The 24135-nt window shown below is 54.2% G+C and overlaps 2 protein-coding genes across 2 annotated transcripts; one reads left to right on the forward strand and one right to left on the reverse strand.

The window, feature by feature from the left end:
* The first annotated feature begins 1072 nt into the window (after positions 1-1072).
* On the forward strand, positions 1073-11475 carry LOC144731444 (cytochrome P450 2U1-like). Its single transcript, XM_078612483.1, has 7 exons — positions 1073-2758; positions 3914-4114; positions 4780-5318; positions 5981-6242; positions 6848-7009; positions 7550-7717; positions 8057-11475. The coding sequence occupies exons 1-7, from the start codon at positions 2584-2586 to the stop codon at positions 8272-8274; spliced, it is 1725 nt and encodes a 574-aa protein (XP_078468609.1). The 5' UTR covers positions 1073-2583; the 3' UTR covers positions 8275-11475.
* LOC144731442 (choline dehydrogenase, mitochondrial-like) lies at positions 10962-23873 on the reverse strand. The gene is made up of 10 exons (XM_078612482.1): positions 23503-23873; positions 19669-20001; positions 18212-18352; positions 16812-17071; positions 15916-16067; positions 15657-15786; positions 14778-14912; positions 13508-13650; positions 12729-12831; positions 10962-12430 (listed from the first exon to the last, which is right to left on the reverse strand). Exons 1-10 carry the CDS (start codon positions 23535-23537, stop codon positions 12015-12017), a joined length of 1848 nt encoding a protein of 615 aa, XP_078468608.1. The 5' UTR covers positions 23538-23873; the 3' UTR covers positions 10962-12014.
* Positions 23874-24135: the final 262 nt, after the last annotated feature.

Here is a 24135-nt window from a genome sequence, read left to right on the forward strand (position 1 = left end):
GTGTCAGGTCAGAGGGAGTTTTACCTCTAGATTATAACCCAGCATCAGTGTCAGCTCAGAGGGGTTTTACCTCTAGACAATCACCCAGCATCAGTGTCAGCTCAGAGGGTTTTACCTCTAGATTATAACACAGCATCAGTGTCAGCTCAGAGGGGTTTTACCTCTAGATTATAACACAGCATCAGTGTCAGCTCAGAGGGTTTTACCTCTAGATTATAACCCAGCATCAGTGTCAGTTAAGAGGGGGTTTACCTCTAGACAATAACCCAGGATCAGTGTCAGGTCAGAGGGGTTTTACCTCTAGATTATAACCCAGCATCAGCTCAGAGGGGGTTTACCTCAGTTTAACACGTCGGCTTTCGCGACCAATATTGTTCATAATAAAGGTTTTTGGGTTCGATCGCGTAAATAGAAAATTTTCGAAACCCTCCACCACCAATTAGTAAAGGATTTGTCACGTAAACAAAACGCCAAATAGTTACTACTTGAGCCCACCGGTGTGTTGGAGAGTAACTCCACATTTACAACGTGAGTAGTACGACGTTTCGCTGGTAATTACATCAACCAGTATCATCGGGCGATTTGCCAGAATAGTGAAGCAATCCACCTGCTTCCGGTCTTAAATAGAGCAGTGTCAGCTCAGAGGGGGTTTACCTCTAGATTATAACCAGGACCAGTGCCAACTCAGAGGTTGTTTTACCTCTAGATTATAACCCAGGACGAATGCCAGTTTAGAGGGTTTTTTTACCTCTAGATAATAACCCAGGACGAATGCCAATTCAGAGGTTTTTTTACCTCTAGATAATTACCAGGACCAATCCAACACCCAGAGAGGATTAAATGGAGCGCGTGGAGTGGATTGAGTACACAACACGAAGTGGATTCCATACAAAACGTGGAGTGGATTCAATACAACACACGGACTGGACTCCGAAGTGAATGTCCCCTAACGTTACCCAAATCTATTCACACAACATGGTAGTATAATAACACAGCCCAGCATGGTATTATGCTGTTATCATGTATTAACATAAGATATGATACAGTATAGGACAGATGCTACATTAGAGCGACTGTGACCCGAGACGAGAGGCCGGGTGATGCCGCGCACGCTGATGGCGTCACGTCACAACAAGCCCCGCCCCGCGGCTTTGGGGGACACCACGTGGGTGCGAGTTGAGCCGTGACCGAGAGCCAGAGCCCAGGGATAGAGTCTCAGCTCTAGAGCCAGGAGAGAGTCTCAGCTGTAGAGCCAGGACAGAGTCTCAGAGCCAGGACAGAGTCTCAGAGCCAGAGCCAGGATAGAGTCTCAGAGCCAGGACAGAGTCTCAGAGCCAGAGCCAGGATAGAGTCTCAGAGCCAGGACAGAGTCTCAGAGCCAGGACAGAGTCTCAGAGCCAGGACAGAGTCTCAGCTCCAGAGCCAGGAGAGAGTCTCAGAGCCAGGATAGAGTCTCAGCTGTAGAGCCAGGAGAGAGTCTCAGCTCTAGAGCCAGGAGAGAGTCTCAGCTGTAGAGCCAGGACAGAGTCTCAGCTGTAGAGCCAGGACAGAGTCTCAGCTGTAGAGCCAGGAGAGAGTCTCAGAGCCAGGACAGAGTCTCAGAGCCAGGACAGAGTCTCAGAGCCAGGACAGAGTCTCAGCTCCAGAGCCAGGAGAGAGTCTCAGCTGTAGAGCCAGGACAGAGTCTCAGAGCCAGGACATAGTCTCAGAGCCAGAGCCAGGATAGAGTCTCAGAGCCAGGACAGAGTCTCAGAGCCAGGACAGAGTCTCAGAGCCAGGACAGAGTCTCAGCTCCAGAGCCAGGAGAGAGTCTCAGCTGTAGAGCCAGGACAGAGTCTCAGCTGTAGAGCCAGGACAGAGTCTCAGAGCCAGGACAGAGTCTCAGAGCCAGAGCCAGGATAGAGTCTCAGAGCCAGGACAGAGTCTCAGAGCCAGGACAGAGTCTCAGAGCCAGGACAGAGTCTCAGCTCCAGAGCCAGGAGAGAGTCTCAGCTGTAGAGCCAGGACAGAGTCTCAGCTGTAGAGCCAGGACAGAGTCTCAGCTCTAGAGCCAGGACAGAGTCTCAGCTCTAGAGCCAGGACAGAGTCTCAGCTCTAGAGCCAGGAGAGAGTCTCAGCTCTAGAGCCAGGATAGAGCCTCAGAGCCAGGGCTGAAGTCTACGCTGCAGAGCCAGGATTAGAGGCCCTCATAGGTGCTACTCGCTGACAGCACTTGCCCCAACATTCTGTTCAGGCTATACGGGGGATCTTTGGCTTTGTATAACTTATTTGGCAACGTGCCTAAAACCAACGGTGCTAATCGAAGCTGCAGGGGAAGGAGACCAAAACACAAAAAACGCTTCTAGACAAATGGGTTTGTCAATCTAGATTCTAGATGATAGACGATTTAAAAGTGCATTACTCCCAGCGGCTTGCTAATATCGGTAGAACGTTCCAGACGGCCGCAGAAGTTCATCCAGACGCGACGCGAGTGACCGTCTTCGTTCGATGGCCAGCAGCCAAACTCCGCTTTTAGTATCAGCGCTGAGCGCCCGCGGGTAGTAACTGAGGCCGCCACAGTAACTCGGGGGGCTCCTGGCCCCAATGTCTCCCCTCCTCCTCCTCCTCGCCGCCCTCGTCTCCGTCGCCTCGGCGCTCCTCTCGGCCCTCTGGCTCCGGCGCCGGGGACCCGCGGCCGCCGGGGGGCCTCTCCCCCCCGGCCCGCGGGCGTGGCCCCTCGTGGGGGGGCTCCCCGCGCTGTGGTGGGAGAACCGCAAAGGTGAGGGGGGGGAGGGGAGGGGGGTGGAGGGGAGGGGGGGTTGGGGAGGGGGGTGGAGGTGAGGGGGGATGGAGGGGAGGGGGGTGGAGAGGGGTAGAGGGGGATGGAGGGGAGGGGGGGTTGGGGGGGGTGGAGGGGGGGGAGGTGAGGGGGGTGGAGGGGAGGGGGGTGGAGAGGAGGGGGGTGGGGGTGGAGGGGAGGGGGGTGGAGGGGGATGGAGGGTGGAGGTGAGGGGGGTGGAGGGGAGGGGAGGGGGGGTGGAGAGGAGGGGGGGTGGGGGTGGAGGGGAGGTGAGGGGGATGGAGGGTGGAGGTGAGGGGTGTGGAGGGGAGGGGAGGGGGGTGGAGAGGAGGGGGGTGGGGGTGGAGGGGAGGGGGGTGGAGGGGGATGGAGGGGAGGGGGGTGGAGGGGAGGGGGGTGGAGGGGGATGGAGGGGAGGGGGATGGAGGGAGGTGGAGGGGAGGGGGTGGAGTGGAGGGGAGGGGGGGAACCCACGTATCCCCCCACTTCCCTCGCCGTGACGATTATCGCGATAACCACGACTTTGTCAATTTCTGTCATCGATTTTTGGTTGGTGGCGCCTTGACTTCGGGGGTAGTTTGACGCAGTTGCCCCGTTACCAGGTCGACTTTTACCAAGTTACCGACTGTTTGACATGGTGCCCTGTTGTCCTGACAGCGGCATGTGTGCTTAGTTACCAATGGACGTGGTGGCTTCACGCAGTTACCCACCGACTGACTTGCTGCCCCGTTCCCATGGCACCAAGCTCTGCGTTACTTAGCTACCTGTGCCCCGTTGCCAGGGCAACCGCGAGGTATTGCTACGCGTAGTTACCGTTCGACGCGGTGCCCCGTTGCCAGGGCAGCCGCGAGGTATTGCTTCACGTAGTTACCGTTCGACGCGGTGCCCCGTTGCCACGGAAACCGAGAAGTATTGCTACGCGTATTTACCGTTCGACGCGGTGCCCCGTTGCCACAGCAGCCGCGAGGTATTGCTGCGCGCAGTTACCGTTCGACGCGGTCTCCCGTTGCCACGGAAACCGCGAAGTATTGCTACGCGTATTTACCGTTCAACGCGGTGCCCCGTTGCCACGGCAGCCGCGAGGTATTGCTTCTCTTAGTTACCGTTCGACGCGGTGCCCTGTTGCCACGGCAGCGGGAGGGCTGCTGCACGTTGCGCTGGAGATGCTGGCGCGTCGCCATGGCGACGTGATGAGCATCGCCACGGTCGCGGGCCGCCCGCCCGTCGTGGTGTTGAGCGGCGCCACCGCCGTGAGGGAGGCGCTGGGCCACCACCCCGAGGCCCTCGCCGGCCGCCCGGACCTGCCCCTCGTCCGCCTCGTCACCCGGCGCAAGGGTGAGAAGGGGCTCCCCCCCCCCCCCCCCCAGTGGCAGCAACAGCGCGTACGCGGTGCGTGCACAGCGCAGGCGTACACGTGGGTGTATCGATACTTGGACTCGCACAGAGACCATCGATAGAGCCACTGAGAGCCAGAGGCTCGCGGGGATGCGTCGTACACCGATTGCTTAACGGTGAATCAGGAGACACGTGCAGAATGTGATTCTCGTCAGGCCCCAATGCTGTGAACAGGTGCAGTCTCCAGCTCTTAGCAGCGTCCACTCTGTCTCTCTGGCCTCCCTATGAAGAAGGGGTATTGCCCGAAGCGTCACCTATTTATGTTTCCTTGTAAGGCCACACACACGGTGTAGTTGAGTAGTGATTGTGTGAGTAAATGCGGAATGAGTGAGTGATTTGGTGGGGAGTGACAGTGTCGTGGTGAGCACGCTGCGCGAATAACCCGAGACAAGTGATGATGATGCCAGAACCAGTCCTGGGCCTCCCCTAGGTCGGCATCGCCATCGTGGCGTAAGAATGGTGGACGATCGAGAGTAGAGGCGCAGGGGTGGCAGAGCAGATGGAGCTGAAATAGTCTAGCCTTTGTGATGGGAGTGTTGTTAGGCGAGTGGTTGTTGGTCATGTTGTGGTGGTGGTGGCCCTCCCCAAATCGCCCCACACCGCAGGCATCGTGTTCGCTCCCCTGGGGGCCACGTGGCAGCGCCACCGCCGCTTCTCTCACGCGGCGCTGCGCCGATTCGGAGCCGGACTCGCAACCGCAACTGCAACCGCGACAACCGGATCCAGATCCGAATCTTGCTCCATCCCCTCCCCCGGCCCCACCTCCCCCTGGCTGCTGGAGACACGTGTGGAGCGGGAGGTGTCGAGTCTGCTCCGCACGCTTGCGTCGCGTTCGGGGGGGGCGGTCGCCCCCTTCTCCCCGGCGCCGCTCATACATGGCGCCGTCGCCAACGTCATCTGCGGCCTCTGCTTCTCCCGCCACTACCACCACAACCACGACGGCGGCGATGGCGGCGGTGGCAAGGACGACGATGAAGGCTGTGCCGGATTCCGCTGTGCCCTGCGGTTGATGGTGCGCGGCATGGAGCTGGCGTCCAACAGCCCGGCCATGCTGATCAACGTCGTGCCGGCGCTCCGCTTTCTGCCGTGCGGTCCGTTCCGGGAGCTCTTCTCCACCGTGGACGAGGTGTCCCGCTTCCTCAAGGTCCGGAGAGCCCCGCCGAGTCTCGCGGCGGTCTTGTCAGGGGGGTCCTGCCAGTGCCGCTGCGTGGTCTAGCCTGGGGCGCCTCCAGTGGCAGCTGTCTCTGCGCATTAGTCGGCCAGTAAAGGCGGGAGGGTGGCGATGATTGCTATGCGGTCTAGCCTAGGGGCACTCACCTACACACTCGCTTACCCACATACTCACCTATTCACCCACCCACTAACCCAATAGAAGACACCTAGCAATTATAGGAAACCCTTTTTGGCCAAGGGAAGACACAAACCATGTGCTGAAACTATTCGCCTCACCCACTATAAACCCACCCACATGGCCATTGTGAACCCACCCACTGACACGGCCACTGTGAACCCACCCACATGGCCACTGTGAACCCACCCACTGACACGGCCATTGTGAACCCACCCACTGACACGGCCATTGTGAACCCACCCACTGACACGGCCATTGTGAACCCACCCACATGGCCACTGTGAACCCACCCACACGGCCATTGTGAACCCACCCACTGACACGGCCACTGTGAACCCACCCACACGGCCATTGTGAACCCACCCACTGACACGGCCACTGTGAACCCACCCACTGACACGGCCATTGTGAACCCACCCACTGACACAGCCATTGTGAACCCCCGCCTCTCCAAGGGGATAATCCGTGAGCACGAGGAGACCCTGGATCCCGCAAACCCCCGCGACTTCATCGACGCCTTCCTCGTCGAGTCCCGCGGAGGCCACGACGACAACGATGAGGAGGGAGGAGGGGAGGCCCCGGGAGGGACGCGGGGAGGGCTGGATGCCGATGACCTCTTCTACATCGTCGCCGACCTCTTCATTGCCGGGACCGACACGACGGCCAACACCCTGCTGTGGTGCCTCCTCCTCATGTGCACCTACCCGGCCGTGCAGGGTGAGCGGGCGGGCGAGCGGACGGGCGAGCGGGGTGAACGAGTGGGCGGGTGAATGAGTGGGCGGGTGAATGAGTGGGTGGTTGAATGAGTCGGGAAATGCGCAGGCGGATGAATGAATGGGTGTGTGTGAGGAGTTAGAGACGCTTCTGCTGAAACTGGAGTGTGCCACTAAGAGGTGGGGCCTTACCATCAGCCCCACCAAAACGAAGCACCTGCCTGGGTATTTTGTGAGTGGTTAGCTGAGTGAGTGGGTGGCCGAGTGAAGGGGTGGGTGAGTGAAGGGGTGGGTGAGTGAAGGGGTGGGTGAGTGAAGGGGTGGGTGAGTGAAGGGGTGGGTGAGTGAAGGGGTGGGTGAGTGAAGGGGTGGCCGAGTGAAGGGGTGGGTGAGTGAAGGGGTGGCCGAGTGAAGGGGTGGGTGAGTGAAGGGGTGGGTGAGTGAAGGGGTGGCCGAGTGAAGGGGTGGGTGAGTGAAGGGGTGGGTGAGTGAAGGGGTGGCCGAGTGAAGGGGTGGGTGAGTGAAGGGGTGGGTGAGTGAAGGGGTGGGTGAGTGAAGGGGTGGGTGAGTGTGCTGGCGAGGGAGCGTCTCCGTGTCCCCACGTCTCAGCGCGCGTTCAGGCCGAGCTGGACGCGGTGGTCGGCCGTGGGCGCCGCGTGTCTCTGAGCGATCGCCCGCGCCTCCCGCTCACCGTCGCCACCATCATGGAAGTGCAGAGGCTGAGTTCCGTGGTGCCGCTCGCCATCCCCCACTCGGCCACCCGCTCCGTGCGTACGTATACACACACAAGTGTGCAGGTGCACTTTGTATGTGTTTAGGTGTCTGCGTATTGCAAAGTGGGGAGCGGTAGTGCAGTGATTAGTGCTGCACTGTGCTGTGAACCCGGCAAAGACTGCTCACAACCAATAACTGATATTTTAACCGGTCCTGGGTCTCCCCTAAGTCAACTCAGCCTCAAATGAGTACCTTGTGCGATGTGTATAAAACATCAGCATTGGAGAGACAAAAGTGGCTGGGCGAGCGTGGTGGTGCTGGCCATGCCACCCCTACTCATGGGTGGCCTTCAAGGTGCTCGTTAACCGCACTTGCCCCAACAAGGCTGCATGGGGGATCTCTGTGCGGGGAGTGGAAGCGCAGTGGTTACCACACTGCGCTTTCCGCTCACGGCCACCAACATCAGTGACAGCACTGGGGAGACGAAGGTGGCCCGGCCGGCATAGTCGTGTTGGCCACATCACCCCCTCGCTAACGGCACTTGTCCCAACGGTACTGCGTGGGCTACACGGGGGAACTTTGTCTGTCTGTGCGCAGAGCTACGGGGGTTCACTGTACCCCAGGGCAGCGTGGTGCTGCTGAACCTGTGGGCGTGCCACGTGGACCCCCGCGTCTGGACCCGGCCACTCCTCTTCGACCCCGAGAGGTTCCTCGACCCCCACGGCCGCCTGCGCAGGAGGGACGCCTTGATGCCCTTCGGCATCGGTGGGTGCACCTAGCTTGGCACCGGGCAGTGTGGGTGACCCTCGGTATGGTGTAGCTAGCGTGGCACGTCAGTCCGAGTGAATAACTGTGTGAGGGTATATATGTGTGTGTGTGTGGAGTTTGTCTGTAACCTCTCTGTTCTGCGGAGTGTATGTGTGGAGTTTGCATGTTCTCCCGCGGTTCTGCGTGGGTTTCCTCCGTGAAAGTCCGTCACCCTGGCCGAATGACCTTCTCGTGTCTTGGTGCATTCTTCAAGCGACCTCATGGAGAGATGCGCGACGGCTGTGCCCCCCCCCCTCCCCTTCCCCGTGTCTGTGCTGCGTCTCTGCGCGTGTGCAGGTCGCCGTTCCTGTCTGGGCGAATCTCTCGCTCGCGTCGAACTCTTCCTCTTCTTCTCCGCACTCATGCAAGAGTTCACCTTCACCAGCTCCGCCCCCCACAGCCCCGACTCCACCCCACAAAGCCCTGTCCTCCAGGGCACCTTCGGGTTGACCTACGCCCCTCCACCTTTCACCCTCACCGCCGTTGCCAGGGCAGTTGGGGGAGTGGCCACGTGACCGCGGAGAACTGGACCATACTTCACGGCTAGCGGTCACCGCTTCCTTCTGCTAGATTTTTCACAGGCTGCAAGTTCCCACGGCGTCACTTCCTGCCTCTTCCTCACCTCCCCGTGACATCAGCCCCCCCCCCCACAACACCCTCACCTCCCTGTGATGCCACTTCCTCCCTCATCCTCACCTCCCACTTCCGATGACGCGGCACCATCGCGTTGTGGCGTCATCGCGTCAATTTGTAAATATCGCCAGGGAGAAAGTTCTGAGTGTGGTTCGAACCCGGACCACCTGCACTCAAAGAGCGTGGCCACGAGGACCCTGTTGCAGATCTGAACAAGTCGTCCTCTCGCTGCCTGGGCGAGCTCCGTCGCATTCATAACAAACAAAAACTCGGATCATTTGAATTGTAATGCTGCGTGCAGTTTTCGTTTGGTCTCAGAGAACGATTTAGGGATTGATTCAGAGTGAGTGATTTAGAGAGTGATTCAGAGAGAAATATTTAGAGGCAGCACGGTAAACCGCACGCAAGAGGGGAAGGCAAAGCCAAAACCGTCGCTAACAACAATTGCCCAAGTACTGTGATCCTCTATTTGGGATGTTTACATTCAATGAGTGTTTTTAGCATGCGGGAGTTAAAATGGAGCACCCAGAGAAAACCCCAAACGTGCGAGGGAGGGGGGGATTCATACCCAATCCCCCTACAGATGGAAATGAGTCCCACTTGCTGCTCTGCCATCGTCCCCTGACCCTAAGCCAGGGGGGCAGCAATGCCCGGCGATCACAGGTGGAGAGGGGGAGTTTCACGCGTGCGTACGGTCCGCCAACGCCTCACTGGTGGGTCACACAAATGTTGTGAAACTCCATTCCCGTGGGCGTAGAGGAGGTGGCCTACCTTGGCTCTCCAGAAGAAGGCAGTACAGCATGTAGACTAATCGCCATCTGTTTCCATCTGTACGGGGATAGAGTGTTGCTCCCTCACACATGTGGGTTTTCTCCCATGAGTATAAACAACCCATCATGAATTGGATGAAAACTTCTTAAAATAAAAAGAATAAAACTAAGTGTGGTTCTCCTGGATAAATAAGTACATTGCCGTGGCCTCCACCATGTGGATTACAGGGCCACCAGCCGCTCCACGATCGCCAACCTCCCACTCTCGTCGCCGGGCTCCTGTGACGTCCCTTACCGGAACGAGCCGGAGGCGGCGGTCACACGGATGCAGCAACGCCACGTCAGACCGCCGACAGCCTGTGGCCTCTCAAATATGTAATTTAAAAAAAATTTTAATTGCAACAGCAAATGCCGACAAGCTGCATGAGGATACAAATAACAATAATAATCACGTCAGATCGTGACGCTGTGCCGCCAACGCACAGTGGTTGCTCGCTCTCACAGAGAGGACGACTCGGAGGCGACAGGAGGAACCAGGTGACCAGAAAGGCAGCAACAGCCATGCAGCGAGGAGCCGGCGAATTGATGGTTAGCGCCATCAATTGCTTGGGCATGTTTTGCTGTTCTGCCTTTTGGTGAGCCACGGTGCGGCTCCTCGGGAAGGGAGTTGCAACAGATGAAGGCTCGTCCACACTTTGCCGCACCGCGTGCTTCTGGCGATCCAGAATCTGGAGGTTGATTTCAAGGGCGACTCGGCCGGCAGACAACATCGGTGTATGACGGCGCCTCCTTGATGCTCACCTGTTGGGAGTTTCACACGATTTGTACGATCCACTAACCCTCACTGCCTCCACAGTGCCGATAACACTCAACTGAACCCCTCCCCCCACCCCAATTCATCAATTAATTGCCTTCTTTCAAGCAATACAAATTTTTGTATGGGCGACTTATTAATTATATATTTTTGTGTAGCTCAAAAACGACGCGGGGTCCCTAAACTGTGGAATCGGCTCGCACAAAACGCAGGCGCCGCGTGTCTCAGGCGCCATTGACGTACTTCTCGACTGTGAGTTAAACGAAGTTGTTGATAAAACCGTTGTTTTAAAAAAGACTCGTTTTAAGCAGTACAATTCTCCCTACTATTGTGAGTCTCGCTCGTAGATGCAGAAGCAAAGGAGAGAAACTCGGTGGAGGTTTTGCAAAACGTGCTGCTTCAGCTGCTGCCATTGCCGTGTATGCCGAGTGCTGTTACTCAACACTTCCCGCCGAGCCGGGAAGGGTGAAGGAGCCGGGCCGAGTGGAGAACGGAGGCTGTGGTGGCAGTGCAGACGCCGCCCCGCCAGATGCACCCAGCTGGTAGACTAACACTGCGGTGAACCCATGGACGCAGCTGCTGGTGCTGCTGGGTGGTGAGAGATCGGGGGGTGGGAGTTGAGAAAATTCCCCCCCCCCCTCCATTGTTTAAACAACTGCCGCACCGGGAGATCGAAGTCGAACGGTGACTTCTGGGATCGAAGTTCAGTGGCGTGCTGCTGACCACTACACCCCCACCGTGGCAGCTCGCAAGCCGCCCCCCTCGTTATCTATGGGCTAATTATGGTGGGTTGTTGTTGCTGCTGCTACGGACACTTCCATACGTGCGGCAAACCCGGTTTTGTTGAGTGTGTACTTTGCTGAAATTCTTTGGCATCATAAGCAGCCAACCATGCGAATCGGAGGTGCGGTGAAGGGCAACAATGCAGCAGCCACAAAAGGCAAAACATAAAACCGGTTTCAACAACCATGAATGATACATGATCGGTGGTGGCAGCGGCTTTTAATCCATATGGCAATCTAGAGCGATATCGAAGACTCGCTGACCATAAACAATGTCGGTTTCCATCGACCAACTGGCGAGCGAGAACGAATTTGACAATTGGTGGTTAACACATTGTTGTTCGTTATTCACGCATTTATTTCTCAGAAACGTGTTGGGTCAGGCAAGGGTGGGGGGTGGGGATACCCGTTTGCGACAAAAGTCAACAAGGCTGGGTACAGTAGCTAACCAAGAGTTGATAAACCACTACTCTAGGGCATGGGTCGGGAACCCTCGGCTCCGGAGCCGCATGCATCTGATTTAAATGTATTCCAAATCAGCACCAGTCATCAAATAGGCACCTCCAGTCAGCACGGTTGGCTTCGTACGGTGCGAAAGACGTTCAACATGCAACTTGACAATTGGTCTGAAGACTACTTAATACTTGTGACTGTACTGAAAGACTCAAAGAATACTTGATACTGTTTATGCAAATGAAAATAAAAAACATTAATCGATGGCTGAATACAGAATTTAAGTTTGCAAGGCATGAGCCGGTGCTCTCGCGTAATATCCGTGATGCAGTAATTTTTAGTCTGTTGCTGGTCGGCAATGCAGGAATCGACTCATCTTTACGAGCTTGGACACGATGCACCACTACGGTGCGTACGAGCGTTCAGGGTTTCAGCGCAATCGTCCTCGGAGTAGCACCGATTTCGGATTGATTGGTACCCCAGTCGCAGAGTTAAGTACACCCCTGGAAAAAAGTAGTGTCCCAGAAATAACATCTTTAATTGCCTCGGCCATTTTGTATTATTTGGTACCCTGGGGTACCGCCATGAGGATCATTTGACGTTCATGAAAAGGCAAAAAAACGCAATAAAGGCGATCAGCTTTCAGTGTTTGCAAGAGCCCTTTGCATGTCCGTGGCTTCATTTGATTTTTCACCTGCTAGCCAGTTTCACTTCGATCAGAAGCTCATCAATGCAACACGGTTACAAACACCCCAAACATCGCCCGCTTGCCTCCCAGATAGCAAGCAGCTGCTGTTCGCCACTCATTGGCGACCGTCGCCGGCGACATACACCGGCACGTGGCTGGGCGGCAGCGTCTCGCGGCCCCTCGCGAGGTCGGCCACTCTCTCCGCCACCATGATGGTGGGCGCGTTGGTGTTGCCGCTGGGCACGCTCGGGAACACCGACGCGTCGACCACCCGCAGGCCGCTCACCCCTCGCACGCGAGCGAACTCGTCCACCACCGCGGCGGCATCGTCCTCCCGCCCGCCCATGCGGCACGTCCCGCAAGGGTGGTAGGTCGTCTCAGCTTGTGTGCGAACCCACGCGTCCACCTCCGCCGCCGTCTTCACCCCGGGTCCCGGCGCGACTTCTCCACTGCGAAAGGGTTCCAAGGCGCGCTGCGAAACGACGTCTCGGGCGACTTCCACGCAGCGCCGCATCTCCCACACGTCTCTGTCTGCGGTTCGCGTGGGCGGCATCAGCAGCAGCACCAACTTTATCAACCGATTTAGGATGAATGTTGAACTTATTTTGCACCGTACGTAGCCAACCGTACCAATTGGAGGTGCACCGGGGGGGAAGGATAACTTTAGTTATAAAAGAAATTTGTTTCTCATTTAGATTTTCAATCTAGATTTAGGGCACAATTCCTGAGGGTTCAACGCCAATGTCGGATTATCCAGCAGCAGCATGGCGGAAACACCCACATCCACTATTTTTTGCCCTTCGCAAATGGGCTGTCATGCCTCCCTCACCTGTGCTCAGGTAGTTGGGCTGGATCAGCGGTGCATCCAGGGGATTGGTGGACTTCAGCTCCACCCACCCGCGGCTTTGCGGCCGCAATGCACACACGCTGACCTGGTGACGATAACGGAGGACGCAAGTTAAGTTTTCGTCGAGTCTCAAGATGTATTTTCAATAACTATTTAACGTATTTTTTTATTTTACCAGGTAAGGCTCATTCCTATTCAGGCAAGGCTCACTGAGCTATACAGCTCTTTTTCAGAAGTGACCTGGCCACAATTGCTAGCTCAACGAAGTGGCTTATCAAGTGGAAATGTATTGCAGCCAAATACTCTAAACAAACAAAGTTGATTTTAAATGTGGAGAGAAAAACTGGAGGACCCCGAGGAAACTCCACAAAACTACGGGATGGAACCCACGACCTCCTGCATACTAGGCGAGGTAGTTAACATCTCCTAGCCACCGTGATGATGTTGAGAGAGAGACGCAAACTCCAAATATACAGCACGCATCTTCAGGGTCCGAATCGAATTCGCCAACGTGGTGCCCCTAGGATCCGACCTGCCACGTTGTGTTCGGGAAGCTCACGTTGAGGTGGCAGTGCTCAGGGGAGGCAACGCAAAGTGTTGGCTTGGGCCCTGGTGGAAAAAATAAGCCGCCGCCCACCCCCCCAGTCCAATTTGCCCCCTCATCGTAGCTATGCTGTCGAGGGGAGTATCACAGTGGCCATTTGCATCAGTTAAATTCATGATACGGGCTCCACCGTGGTAACATGGAGATTCTACAGCACCTGGAAGGCCTCCATGGTGGAGTTTTCTCGGAAGTGGTTGATGACTTCGCCCGGTATGAAGTGGAACTGGAGGTCCGGGTGTCGAACCCCCGGCTCTGAGCAAACGAAACCGCCCGTGTCGATGTGGGCGGTGACTGCTGGACCTGGACATGGGGACACAGAGACACACGGGGACGTGAGGACACGGGAGATGCAGAGACACGAGGACACTTGGGGACACGGATGCGGAGACACACAGGGGCACGGAGACACGAGAACACAGACGAGGGGACACGGCGACAGACCAAGACGGAAGGACGCAGGCACACGGGGAAAGAAGTACACAAAGGACAAATCATCATTCCCATCATCCAAGGACATGGGGACAGACTGGACATAGCGACATAATGAGATATGCACAGGTACATGGGGATGCAGGGACATGGAAATGTGAGGATAAAGGGACAGTACAGTAGCACACATATACTGTGGTGTGTGGAGCGGGGTGCAGGGATTTTTTGGCGGCCCTTTGCTGCATTGGCATTGCTGCCGCATTGGCATTGCTGCTGCACATTGGCATTGCCCCTGCATTGGTATTGCTGCTGGTTGCTTTGGCATTGCTGCCCCGCCCATGCTACTGGTACTGCTAATACACTTGGGCTACGCCCATCTCCAAACCTTTATAAACAGTTTGCCTTTAGAGGCTGACCCCTTTTCCTGATGATGATCGCTTGTGTTGCGATCGAAACGTCGTGATATTTCTATTCACTTTTTTATTTTTATTTTATTCTATCTCCGTACGGAGACGTTGAAGACGGTTTGGGATTGGATCGGGAACCGGCGGAGGGATCCGAGTGTTTCGCTGACGAGGCCTCGGGTGCGGTTGAGGTGCCTGGCGGCGGCATTTTGGATCGTCCGGAGCGTGGAGGCGAGGGATTTCGTGAGATAAGAGAAAAATCGGTCGATGTGCGGCATTTTGGGAGATGCGGGATTTGGAGAGGTCGTGGAGACACCGGTGCAGCATCTGTCGTCCTCTTTTTTCTCCCTTCGCGTGCGGCTGCTGACGTAGACTCAGAGCAGCAGCTACAATTTCGCATCCAGGTGGTCAAGCCCAGACAACAATTGGGTCAGCAGGAGCAGCCGAGAGTGTCATCACCGCGTCGTCTCCTTCGTATTCGCGGATCGGGGAATTGCGTCGTGACACGTTGTACTACGGTCTGTCATGGACGAGCGCAGTCGCACGCCGTCGTCCTATTGAACCGTGTTGCGGACAAGTGTCCACCCTCCTCACCTGTAGACGTCAGCATCCACGCCAGCGCCGTGCGGATCATGTTGTGTGGCTTCTGGGCGGTGTAAGCCGTCAGGGGCTGCGTGCACCTCTGCTTAATGTTCATACTCAGGTGGTCCTGCAGGTTGCGACCCACGCCTATACGCCCGCCGGGGTGGTGGGGGGAGGAATGAGAGGGAAATCATCATCCCATTCAATTTACAACAACAGCCCATGACCAAACTGCCCAGAAGGCACGTCAACTCATCGGCTCTCCGAAGCCAAGCAGTGCTTGAGCCTGGATAAATACTTGGATGGGCAACCACCGTACATAAAACGGGCCAACTGCATGGCTACGTAACGAAGAAAAAAACGTATCGTTGTACTGTACTTCTATACTCCCACAGCTATGCTCGCTGCTTTCACTAACCTGCACCGACCAGTGTGGTGAAACATGGTCAAATAAAATCCGCCTGGTGTGGGGGATGTCCTCACCAAGCAACGGACTGACCTCATGGCTAGGTCAAGATAATTTAGTTTAACCGGGTTAGAACCCATTGGACCTCTCGATCCTATGGGTTCTCATTCGATATTCGGAAGCCACTGGACCTGTGCACTTTAAATATATATTGAAAACTAATTTCTTTAGAACTGGTTTTTGTATTTGGTTTGTTGTCCTTCCCCCCGCACCTCCGATTAGCACCGTTGACTTCGTACGGTGCGAAAGAAGTTAAACAAACATAAATACATCTTGCAAGAGTTACCCGGGTCACCAAAACGACAAAATCAATCGCGTTAAAACAAAGTAGAACAATCGAGTGACTAGAAATCTGGACGAACACAAGAGCCTGATTATGGAATAAATCGAAAAGGGTGCGCCGACAAAAACCAAGGTGAACCCACCAGGGCTGTTTACCAGCACCGGGATCCCCACTTGCTTGAGGTGCTTCTCCGGTCCAATCCCCGACAGCAAGAGCAGCTGGGGAGAGTTGATGGCGCCACCGCAGAGGATCACCTCCCGCTCGGCAAATACCTGGCAGCAGCAACGTGGGGCGGCATGGGGCGGTGGCAGCGGCAGTCACCAAAGGAGCCTTCGTCTGGCTCGATGAGCGCGAGCCAGCCCCCCCCCGCCTGCTCCCACGACAACCCCGCGGGACCTCACCTGCTCCTTGACCCCGCCTCGTAGCACCTCGACCCCCACGGCTCGCTCGCCCCGGAAGAGGACGCGGGTGGCCACGGCGCCGTCTCGCACCTCCAGGTTGGGGCGCGACAGTGCGGGGTGCAGGTACGCACACGCCGAGCTCCAGCGTTTGCCTGGCGGTGCACAGGTGTGCACAGGTGTGCACAGGTGCGCACAGGTGCGCACAGGTGCGCGCAGGTGCGCGCATTTACAATGTTGTGGGTTTACTCTCTAACACACCGGTGTGCTGTACTAGTAACGAATTGGCACGCTTTGTTTCCAAACTTTACTAATTGGCTATGGTGGAGGGTTTAATGACACATTTATATTTACGCAATCTAACCCGAAAAAACCTCGATTATGAAACCATTTCAGATTTTGTGACACTCATCATAATATTACTTACGAATTATCGATGTGAAACGAAGGACACAGGATGGCTGAAACGTTGAGCCAAAGATAAATATGAGCAAAGTCCCATTCATACAAAGTTCACTGGACAAAATACAATTTTCGTTGGAGTGTTTGCACAACGAAGGATGGTGGCCGACAGATAAGACTGGGCACAGTTTGACAGTCAAGAGAGAGGGCCTTACAGCGTGAGGCCCCCTTACAGCGCAAGGCCCTTTCTCTTGACTTATTGGGGCAGATGCTACCGTCACCGTGATGTTATCGTCGGTGTCATCAGTAGAATAACGTGGTTGGCGTGGGTCGTGGTGCAAGGATATAGCGGCCCGGGGGTGAACAGTTGCACCTCCTGCACACTCGATATCTTCATCACTGATTATCATCGTCATCATCATGATCATAATTACGACCACCACCTTACGATCATCACTACTGCTGCAGCCGCCGCACGCACACACGCGCACACGCACCCTGATGGATGGTGAGGTCGTACCACCCGAAGCCCTCCTGCCGGAAACCATTCATGTCGTCGTTGAGCGTGTGGCCGGCCTGGCTCGCCGCCTCCAGGAAGGCGATGTGCAGCGGGCCCTTGGTGGGCACGCTCGACACGCGCAGGGGGCCGTCGCCGCCGCGGTACTCGTTGGGGCCCAGGGCGTGGCTCTGTGCTCGGCGGAAGTAGGGGAGGCAGTTTGCGTACGACCACCCGCTCGCACCGTGCTCTTGCTCCCACCTGAGGGGGGTGGACGGGGGAGAGCTCACCAGGCAGAGTGGGCCATATGTGTGCACGTTGAACTTCTTCCGCACCGCACGCAGCCAACCGTGCTAATCGGAGGTGTGGGGGGGGAAGGACAATAAACCAAACACACAAAGCAGCTCTAGAGAAACGAGTTTTCATTCTAAAATCAGCGGCGCACCGCACACCGCTGGCAGGGATCGTGATTGTTTGAAAGTGCAGCGGCACCGCTGCACTCGCACCAGAGCCACCGCCGCACCTCACCCTCTCTCGGCAGAGAGAGCCTCGTGCAAACAGAGAGTCGTGTCTACATTGAGCAGAGAGACAGAGGCGCGTGTGAATACCGTGTGGAGGAATTTCGAGCTTTACCCTCGCAGAGGCTCACGCACGCAGGGGGCTTCAGACTTCGGGAGACTTCTTTTCAAGAGGGACCCTGGCTACTTTGGGCCTTTTCTTCCACTGCTGTATACGAACGTCGAGGGCCACCACCAATGTACGCGCGGGCGTTATTAATTGCCGTGTTTAATTGTGATCGGCGTTGCGAGGCGGTGCGTGCTATTGTATGGTAATTGTGCTCAGTGTGAGAGGATCGTTTTCACACCGGATTGGCTCACAAGTGATGACATCACATTCATCCCTCTATTCAAGACCGAAACAGGAGGAGGATTACTCAAAAATTCTGGCTGTCGCCTCATGAGGCTGGTTGTAATTACCGGAAAAAAGTTGTATTCGAATTGTAAATGTTATGGTGTTACTCTCCAACACACAAACGGTGTGCTGAACTAGTAACTAATTGTCATGTTTTGTTTATTGACAAACCTTACTAATTGTCTGTGTCGGGTGGTGGCGTGTTGAATGACACATTTATAATTATGCGATCTAACAAAAAAAACCCCCTCCATTATGGATAATACTGGTCGCGAAAGCCTACGTGTTACACTGTGTGAGAGGTTGTTGAGTCGTGGTGTACGCCATCGATTGGTCACAGTGCCAAACAATGGCAGGAGTATGAAGGCGGGAGTTCCGTGCCTGCAAGGCGTAGAACTAAGCGTTCCCTTCCCTTGCTCACGTTAACTCAGAGCGTTTGCACGACGACAGTTCTGTCCGACTCCTGCTTGAGGTGACGGCGCCACCCACCCGTCATAGTCCAGGGCGTGGCCCCGGATGTAGATCATGCCGTTCAGGGACGAGGATCCGCCCCAGACGCGACCTCGGGGCCAGAGGAGCGACCTCCCGCCCAAGTGCTCCTGGGGCTCCGTGTAGTAGTGCACTGCGTACCTGGACACACGTCACACGCACGCACGCGTGGCACGAGCGGCACGAGCGGCACGAGCGGCGTCAAGCGTCGACAAGAGTTTGGCAGAAGTGCACTGAGATGTTTCAGTTATGGTACGGGTGAGCCAGTCAATAAAGTTGGGCGCGGGTGAGCAATAACCGAGGACATCTGTTTAAGAAGTTGAGTCAGGAGGCACGGTGACATTTGGCTTCCCTTTAGGATTGGAATGGGAAACACGCGACACAGTTTCAGGAGAGGCGTTGCCGATCTCGTCGTTGCTAAATTTGGTTGTGAGAATTGTTTCTCAACCTACCGGTGTGAGCCAAAGCAAATAATTGGCACGGTGTTTCATCGAACTTCATTTCACTACGAATTCGTTTTAAAGTATTTGGTCCAAGGTCAACTTTTGTGAAAACTAATGGACATTTGTGAAAAAGAGCTTTATAACTCATCGGATTCCTCCAGTATAATTAAATATTTTTGATTATGTTATCGGAAATATAACTTCATTGTTATTTATATTTGGAGTATTTCCTGTATATTTTGAGTTTGCATGTCTCTCTCCCCGTGGTGGCATTGATTTTTTTACAGGACGTCCGGTTTTCCCCTCGACATTTAGTATTTGGCTGCTATACATTTCCACGTGATAAGCCATCTTCGTTGAGCTATCATTTGTGGCCAGGTCGCTTCTGAAAAAGAGGTAAATAGTTCAGTGGGCCTTACCCGGTAAAATAAGAAAAATAGTTTAGTTTACGTTTGTGCACTGTTGAAAAATATCTTCTGCAATGCGGTTGTGTTTTTGCTCTATTACGTTTCGTTTGGTCGATTTCTATTTTCCTCATCGCTGCACTTGTTTTTAACACTGTTGACCTGTCATTTTAGTGACCCGAGGTCGCTCGTGCAAATGACACTGACCTCTCTTGCCTCTTTACGTTCTCACACCGGTTGAACAAAAAAAAAACTATCTACAGGGACTCCTCTACTTACGAACGAGTTAGGTTCCAACTTCACTCCTGTCGATTTCAAACACATTGTACGGCATGCACACTGAACACGGCGAATGGCTTTGCAAGTTGTATAATCTCTTGTAGATGCCACCGGTTCTTCACGTTCTGCAAATGGAGATACCACCACACTGCGGTTGAATTTACGACTCTTGGTCCGAACAGGCGACTGGACATACGGACAGGTTTGTTCGTATCTCTGAAAGTTCGTAAGTCGAATGTTCGGAAGTAGAGGAGATCCCTGTACTTGTAACCAATCCCCCGTCCCGCCCCAGCGAGTCTCACCAAAGGTGTTGTGGGGGGGGGGGCCTCACTTGTTATTGTGGAGGGCCTTGCCCAACCCGGCGGGCATGTGGATGTGCCAGGCGAGCCGCTTGCTGCCCAGCACCGTATCCCTGGGGCCGGCCTCCAGCAGCAGCACGCGGGACGCCGCGTCCTCGGACAGGCGCCCGGCCATCACGCAGCCCGCGCTGCCGGCCCCGACCACCACGTGGGTGTAGTGGTTCCCCCCGCCGCCCGAGCCGAGGTGACCCCCGGCGGAGTAGAGGCGGCGTGCCGGGGGGGGCGCCAGGAGGCTCCGGGGCAGCAGGGCCCAACCGCGGACCGAGCCCCAGTGGAGACGCGAGAGGAGCAGGGGGAGCGTGGCACTGGGGAAGAGATTTCATCCGACAGAAAGTGGTGTACGTAAACTGTCCGCAGTTACTGAACATGGCTCCTTTGCGAAAGACAAAGTTGTCCCCGACTCGAGTTACAGTGAGGGAAAAAAGTATTTGATCCCCTGATGATTTTGTACGTTTGCCCACTGACAAAGAAATGATCAGTCTATAATTTTAATGGTAGGTTTATTTGAACAGTGAGAGACAGAATAACAACAACAAAATCCAGAAAAACGCATGTCAAAAATGTTCAGAGGACAACTGGGTGAAAGTGTTGTGGTCAGATGAGACCAAAATGGAGCTCTTTGGCATCAACTCAACTTGCCGTGTTTGGAGGAGGAGGAATGATGCCTATGACCCAAGAACACCATCCCCACCGTCAAACATGGAGGTGGAAAAATTATGCTTTGGGGGTGTTTTTCTGCTAAGGGGACACCGCATCAAAGGGACGATGGATGGGGCCATGTACCGTCAAATCTTGGATGAGAACCTCCTTCCCTCAGCCAGGGCATTGAAACTGGGTCGTGGATGGGTATTCCAGCATGACAATGACCCAAAACACACGGCCAAGGCAACAAAGGAGTGGCTCAAGAAGAAGCACATTAAGGTCCTGGAGTGGCCTAGCCAGTCTCCAGACCTTAATCCCATAGAAAATCTGTGGAGGGAGCTGAAGTTTCGAGTTGCCAAACGTCAGCCTCGAAACCTTAATGACTTGGAGAAGATCTGCAAAGAGGAGTGGGACAAAATCCCTCCTGAGATGTGTGCAAACCTGGTGGCCAACTACAAGAAACGTCTGACCTCTGTGATTGCCAACAAGGGTTTTGCCACCAAGTACTAAGTCATGTTTTGCAGAGGGGTAAAATACTTATTTCCCTCATTAAAATGCAAATCAATTTATAACATTTTTGACATGCGTTTTTCTGGATTTTTGTTGTTGTTATTCTGTCTCTCACTGTTCAAATAAACCTACCATTAAAATTATAGACTGATCATTTCTTTGTCAGTGGGCAAACGTACAAAATCAGCAGGGGATCAAATACTTTTTTCCATCACTGTACTAAACGTAGACATGCAAACAAAGGCCCGAATGCACAGATTAACATGTAGTTAGACCGGATTGCACACAGATGAACGTGTCACGAGACCAAAATTACACACAGAGACAAACATGTATTGAGACCAGATTACAGATGAATGAGAGAGAACCATGGGCAGAGCGACAATTGCACAAAGCAAAGCAAGAACGCATTGACACTTGAATTAATGCACAAATGAACCTCATGGCGGTACCCCGGGGTTCCATAGTACCCCGGCTCTCGCATAATGTCCGTAATGCAGTTATGTTTAGTCTGTTGATGGTCGGCGATGCGGCAATCGACTCATCTCGACGAGATGTACACGATGTACTATGGTGCATACCGCGAGCGTTCAGGGTTTCAGCGTAATCGTCCTCGCTGCGTTTCGACATCGCGGAGTAGCACCGATTTCGGATTGATAGGTACCCCAGTCGCGGAGTGAAGTACACCCCTGGAAAAAATAGTGTCCCAGAAATAACATATTGAATTTCCTCGGTCATTTTGTATTATTTGGTTACCCCGGGGTACCGCCATAAGGATCAAATGAACACAGCGACCAGAGTTTGATTCCCACTCACGACCAACACCAGTGAAGATTATAATCTGAACCCATCCTGGGCCTCCCCTATGTCGATTCAGCCTCAAGTAAGTTGCCTAGCGCGGAGCGTAAACATCGCCACTGGGAACACAAAGGCGGCCGGACGTGGTGCCGTGCCGGCCTTCATAGGTGCGACTCGCTAACAGCACTTGCCCCAACAGTCTGTCAAGGCTAGACGGGGGACCTTTGTCTTTGTTGGCACCGCCAGGCAGAGGTTGTGAGTCTCCAGGCTCGCGCGTCACGCAGCCTCTTCTCGACCACCGAGGCTGCATGCCACAGGCTAGACGGGAGGATATCTTTGCCGTTTTGTCGTGTCACATTACATCCAGCGCTGCGCATTCTTCCTATAAACCCGATGAACGCGTTCGTAACAATTAATGCCACAGGATGAAGGGGGATGGGGGGGTCTGTGCCGAGTTCTCCCTCTGCGCTCTGGTGGTGTGGCCATGGGTCCCAGCACGAACATTCATTCGTGCTGGGACCCATGGGCACACCACCACGTTTCCTTCCTCCACACAGCAACCGTCCTCCAAGCAGCCCACGTGGCACGCAAGGGATTCCGAGGCCACGTTCGTTGACATTGGGGATGGGGGTGGGGCAGGCAAACACGATCACGTTTTCCTGCGAATCGGCATCATTTATTTGGGACAGGAGGATGAGGAATCCGATTAGCCACGCAGCTGTCTTTTCTTCTCCTCTCCTCTCCTCACAGATGTCCCAGAGCATGAGCGGGTCAGCAAGTTACAATGAACAACAACGCGAAACAGGAGGAGGATTTCTGCGCAAATCTGTCTGTCGCCTGATGAAGCCGGTTGTAATTACTGGCGAAACGTCGTGCTCGAATTGTAAATGTTGTGAGTTCACCCTCCAACACACCGGTGTGCTGTACTCGTAACGAATTGGCACGTTTTGTTTACGTGGCATATTACTAATTGGCCGTGTCGGGTGGTGACGGGTTTAACGACACAGTTATATTGACGCGATCTAACCTCCAAAAAACGCCTTATGAACAACAATGTGCCCCTCCTACCTTTGCCTCTGCCATTCCATCCCCAGTCTCAACTACGCCCGCAAACAACACCGTGGTCATCCCCTCGTTAGTGACCCTTGCACGGCATTATTTGTTGCTATGTTTGAGCCTTCGACACATTTAAATGGCAGCATATTTCTACGTACGTGTAATGTGTTTTGCTTATTCAACATGTTTAATATGATTTAAAGTGTCCTCGATTATCAAACGTTGAAAGTTATTTTACATTTTCTTTGGGTCTTTCGGTAAAGTCACGTAGATATGTCGAAATAAAATAACAAAAATCTACGACGTTTCGATCACAACACAAGCGGCCGTGTGGTGCTGGGTTGTGCGTCTGTAATTGGTGTTGTGATCGAAACGTCGTCGTTTTTTGTTATTTTATTTCAACCTATCGACGCGACTCTACCGAAAGAACCAAAGAGTATGAATTCTTGCATTCGCGAAAGCTTTAAACCAATATTTATTTTACATTCCCAATAATAAAACTTGTGATTTAGAAGTTACGGGGGCGTATTAACGAAGAATGTTGTTGAAAAGTTATTATACACACACACATAATAAAACAACAATTATCACGCTATACCCAAGGGCACTCAACTCTTATCAATAATCACCTCGAGAAATAAGTTTTAGTTTGTTACACAGGGCGTTTCAAAAAGATGCACTCGATCTGAAATCGCTATATCTTCGAAATTGGGTCCATCTTTTTCAAACACCCTGGTATCTGAGATTCGGGGGCACTCTCTGAACAGACCGAGAACGCAGATGGCCTTCCCCACCCGTACCAGCCAGACGCAAGACGATGATGATGAAGCATCATCCTCGCAGCCTCCCTGCCTCGCTTCCTTGCCGAGCGAGGTGTGGGACCACGTCTCTCTGCGGAATCGCCGCTCCCCGTGCCAGGCTGACGACGCACAGACCGGCACCGCTCCCCCGCCGCGTTTCCTCCCTGACGATGGGGGAGGATGCTCGGGTTTTGGCTGTGCTCACAAAGTTCATCTCGCGTGTTCACGGTGGAAGGGTTGGCTGGGAGTGGTGGTGGTGGGAGGGGTCATGTCATGATTGCGTTATCCCTCGAACGCGATTCGCCCCGTAATGGTGAAGATGAAAGTCCGGCGTTGATTTGTGGCGAGTTATATTTTATATGCTCCGGTAACCAACCAGTGATTCCCTCCCCCCCGTACTTCCTCAACTCTCGCAATTCCGAACCCGGACCCTCCCCATGAACAAGTCCTCGGGTGTGGACCAATCAACTTCAAGGACAATGCATATATTATCATAGTTATGTTTTTTGTTTACATTATGGTTGCAGGTATTGTGGTCGATGCAAACATGACTCCTTGTAAAAAAAGGTGTCAGTTTTGTTGCCAGATAGAAGGGTATAAAAACAATTATCAAGTCCTACAAATTTCGATTTA

Source organism: Lampetra planeri, chromosome 39, assembly GCF_965212315.1.
Source record: "Lampetra planeri chromosome 39, kcLamPlan1.2.h2, whole genome shotgun sequence".
Lineage (NCBI taxonomy): Eukaryota > Metazoa > Chordata > Hyperoartia > Petromyzontiformes > Petromyzontidae > Lampetra > Lampetra planeri.

Coding starts and splice junctions, on each gene's coding strand:
- LOC144731444 (XM_078612483.1), top strand. CDS start 2,584: ATGTCTCCCCTCCTCCTCCTCCTCGCCGCCCTCGTCTCCGTCGCCTCG. Junction 4,115..4,779: donor CCTCGTCACCCGGCGCAAGG/GTGAGAAGGGGC, acceptor CCCACACCGCAG/GCATCGTGTTCGCTCCCCTG. Junction 5,319..5,980: donor AGGTGTCCCGCTTCCTCAAG/GTCCGGAGAGCC, acceptor CGCCTCTCCAAG/GGGATAATCCGTGAGCACGA.
- LOC144731442 (XM_078612482.1), bottom strand. CDS start 23,537: ATGATGCTTCATCATCATCGTCTTGCGTCTGGCTG. Junction 14,913..15,656: donor GGTGCTGGTAAACAGCCCTG/GTGGGTTCACCT, acceptor GCGGGCGTATAG/GCGTGGGTCGCAACCTGCAG. Junction 12,832..13,507: donor CCACCATGGAGGCCTTCCAG/GTGCTGTAGAAT, acceptor TATCGTCACCAG/GTCAGCGTGTGTGCATTGCG.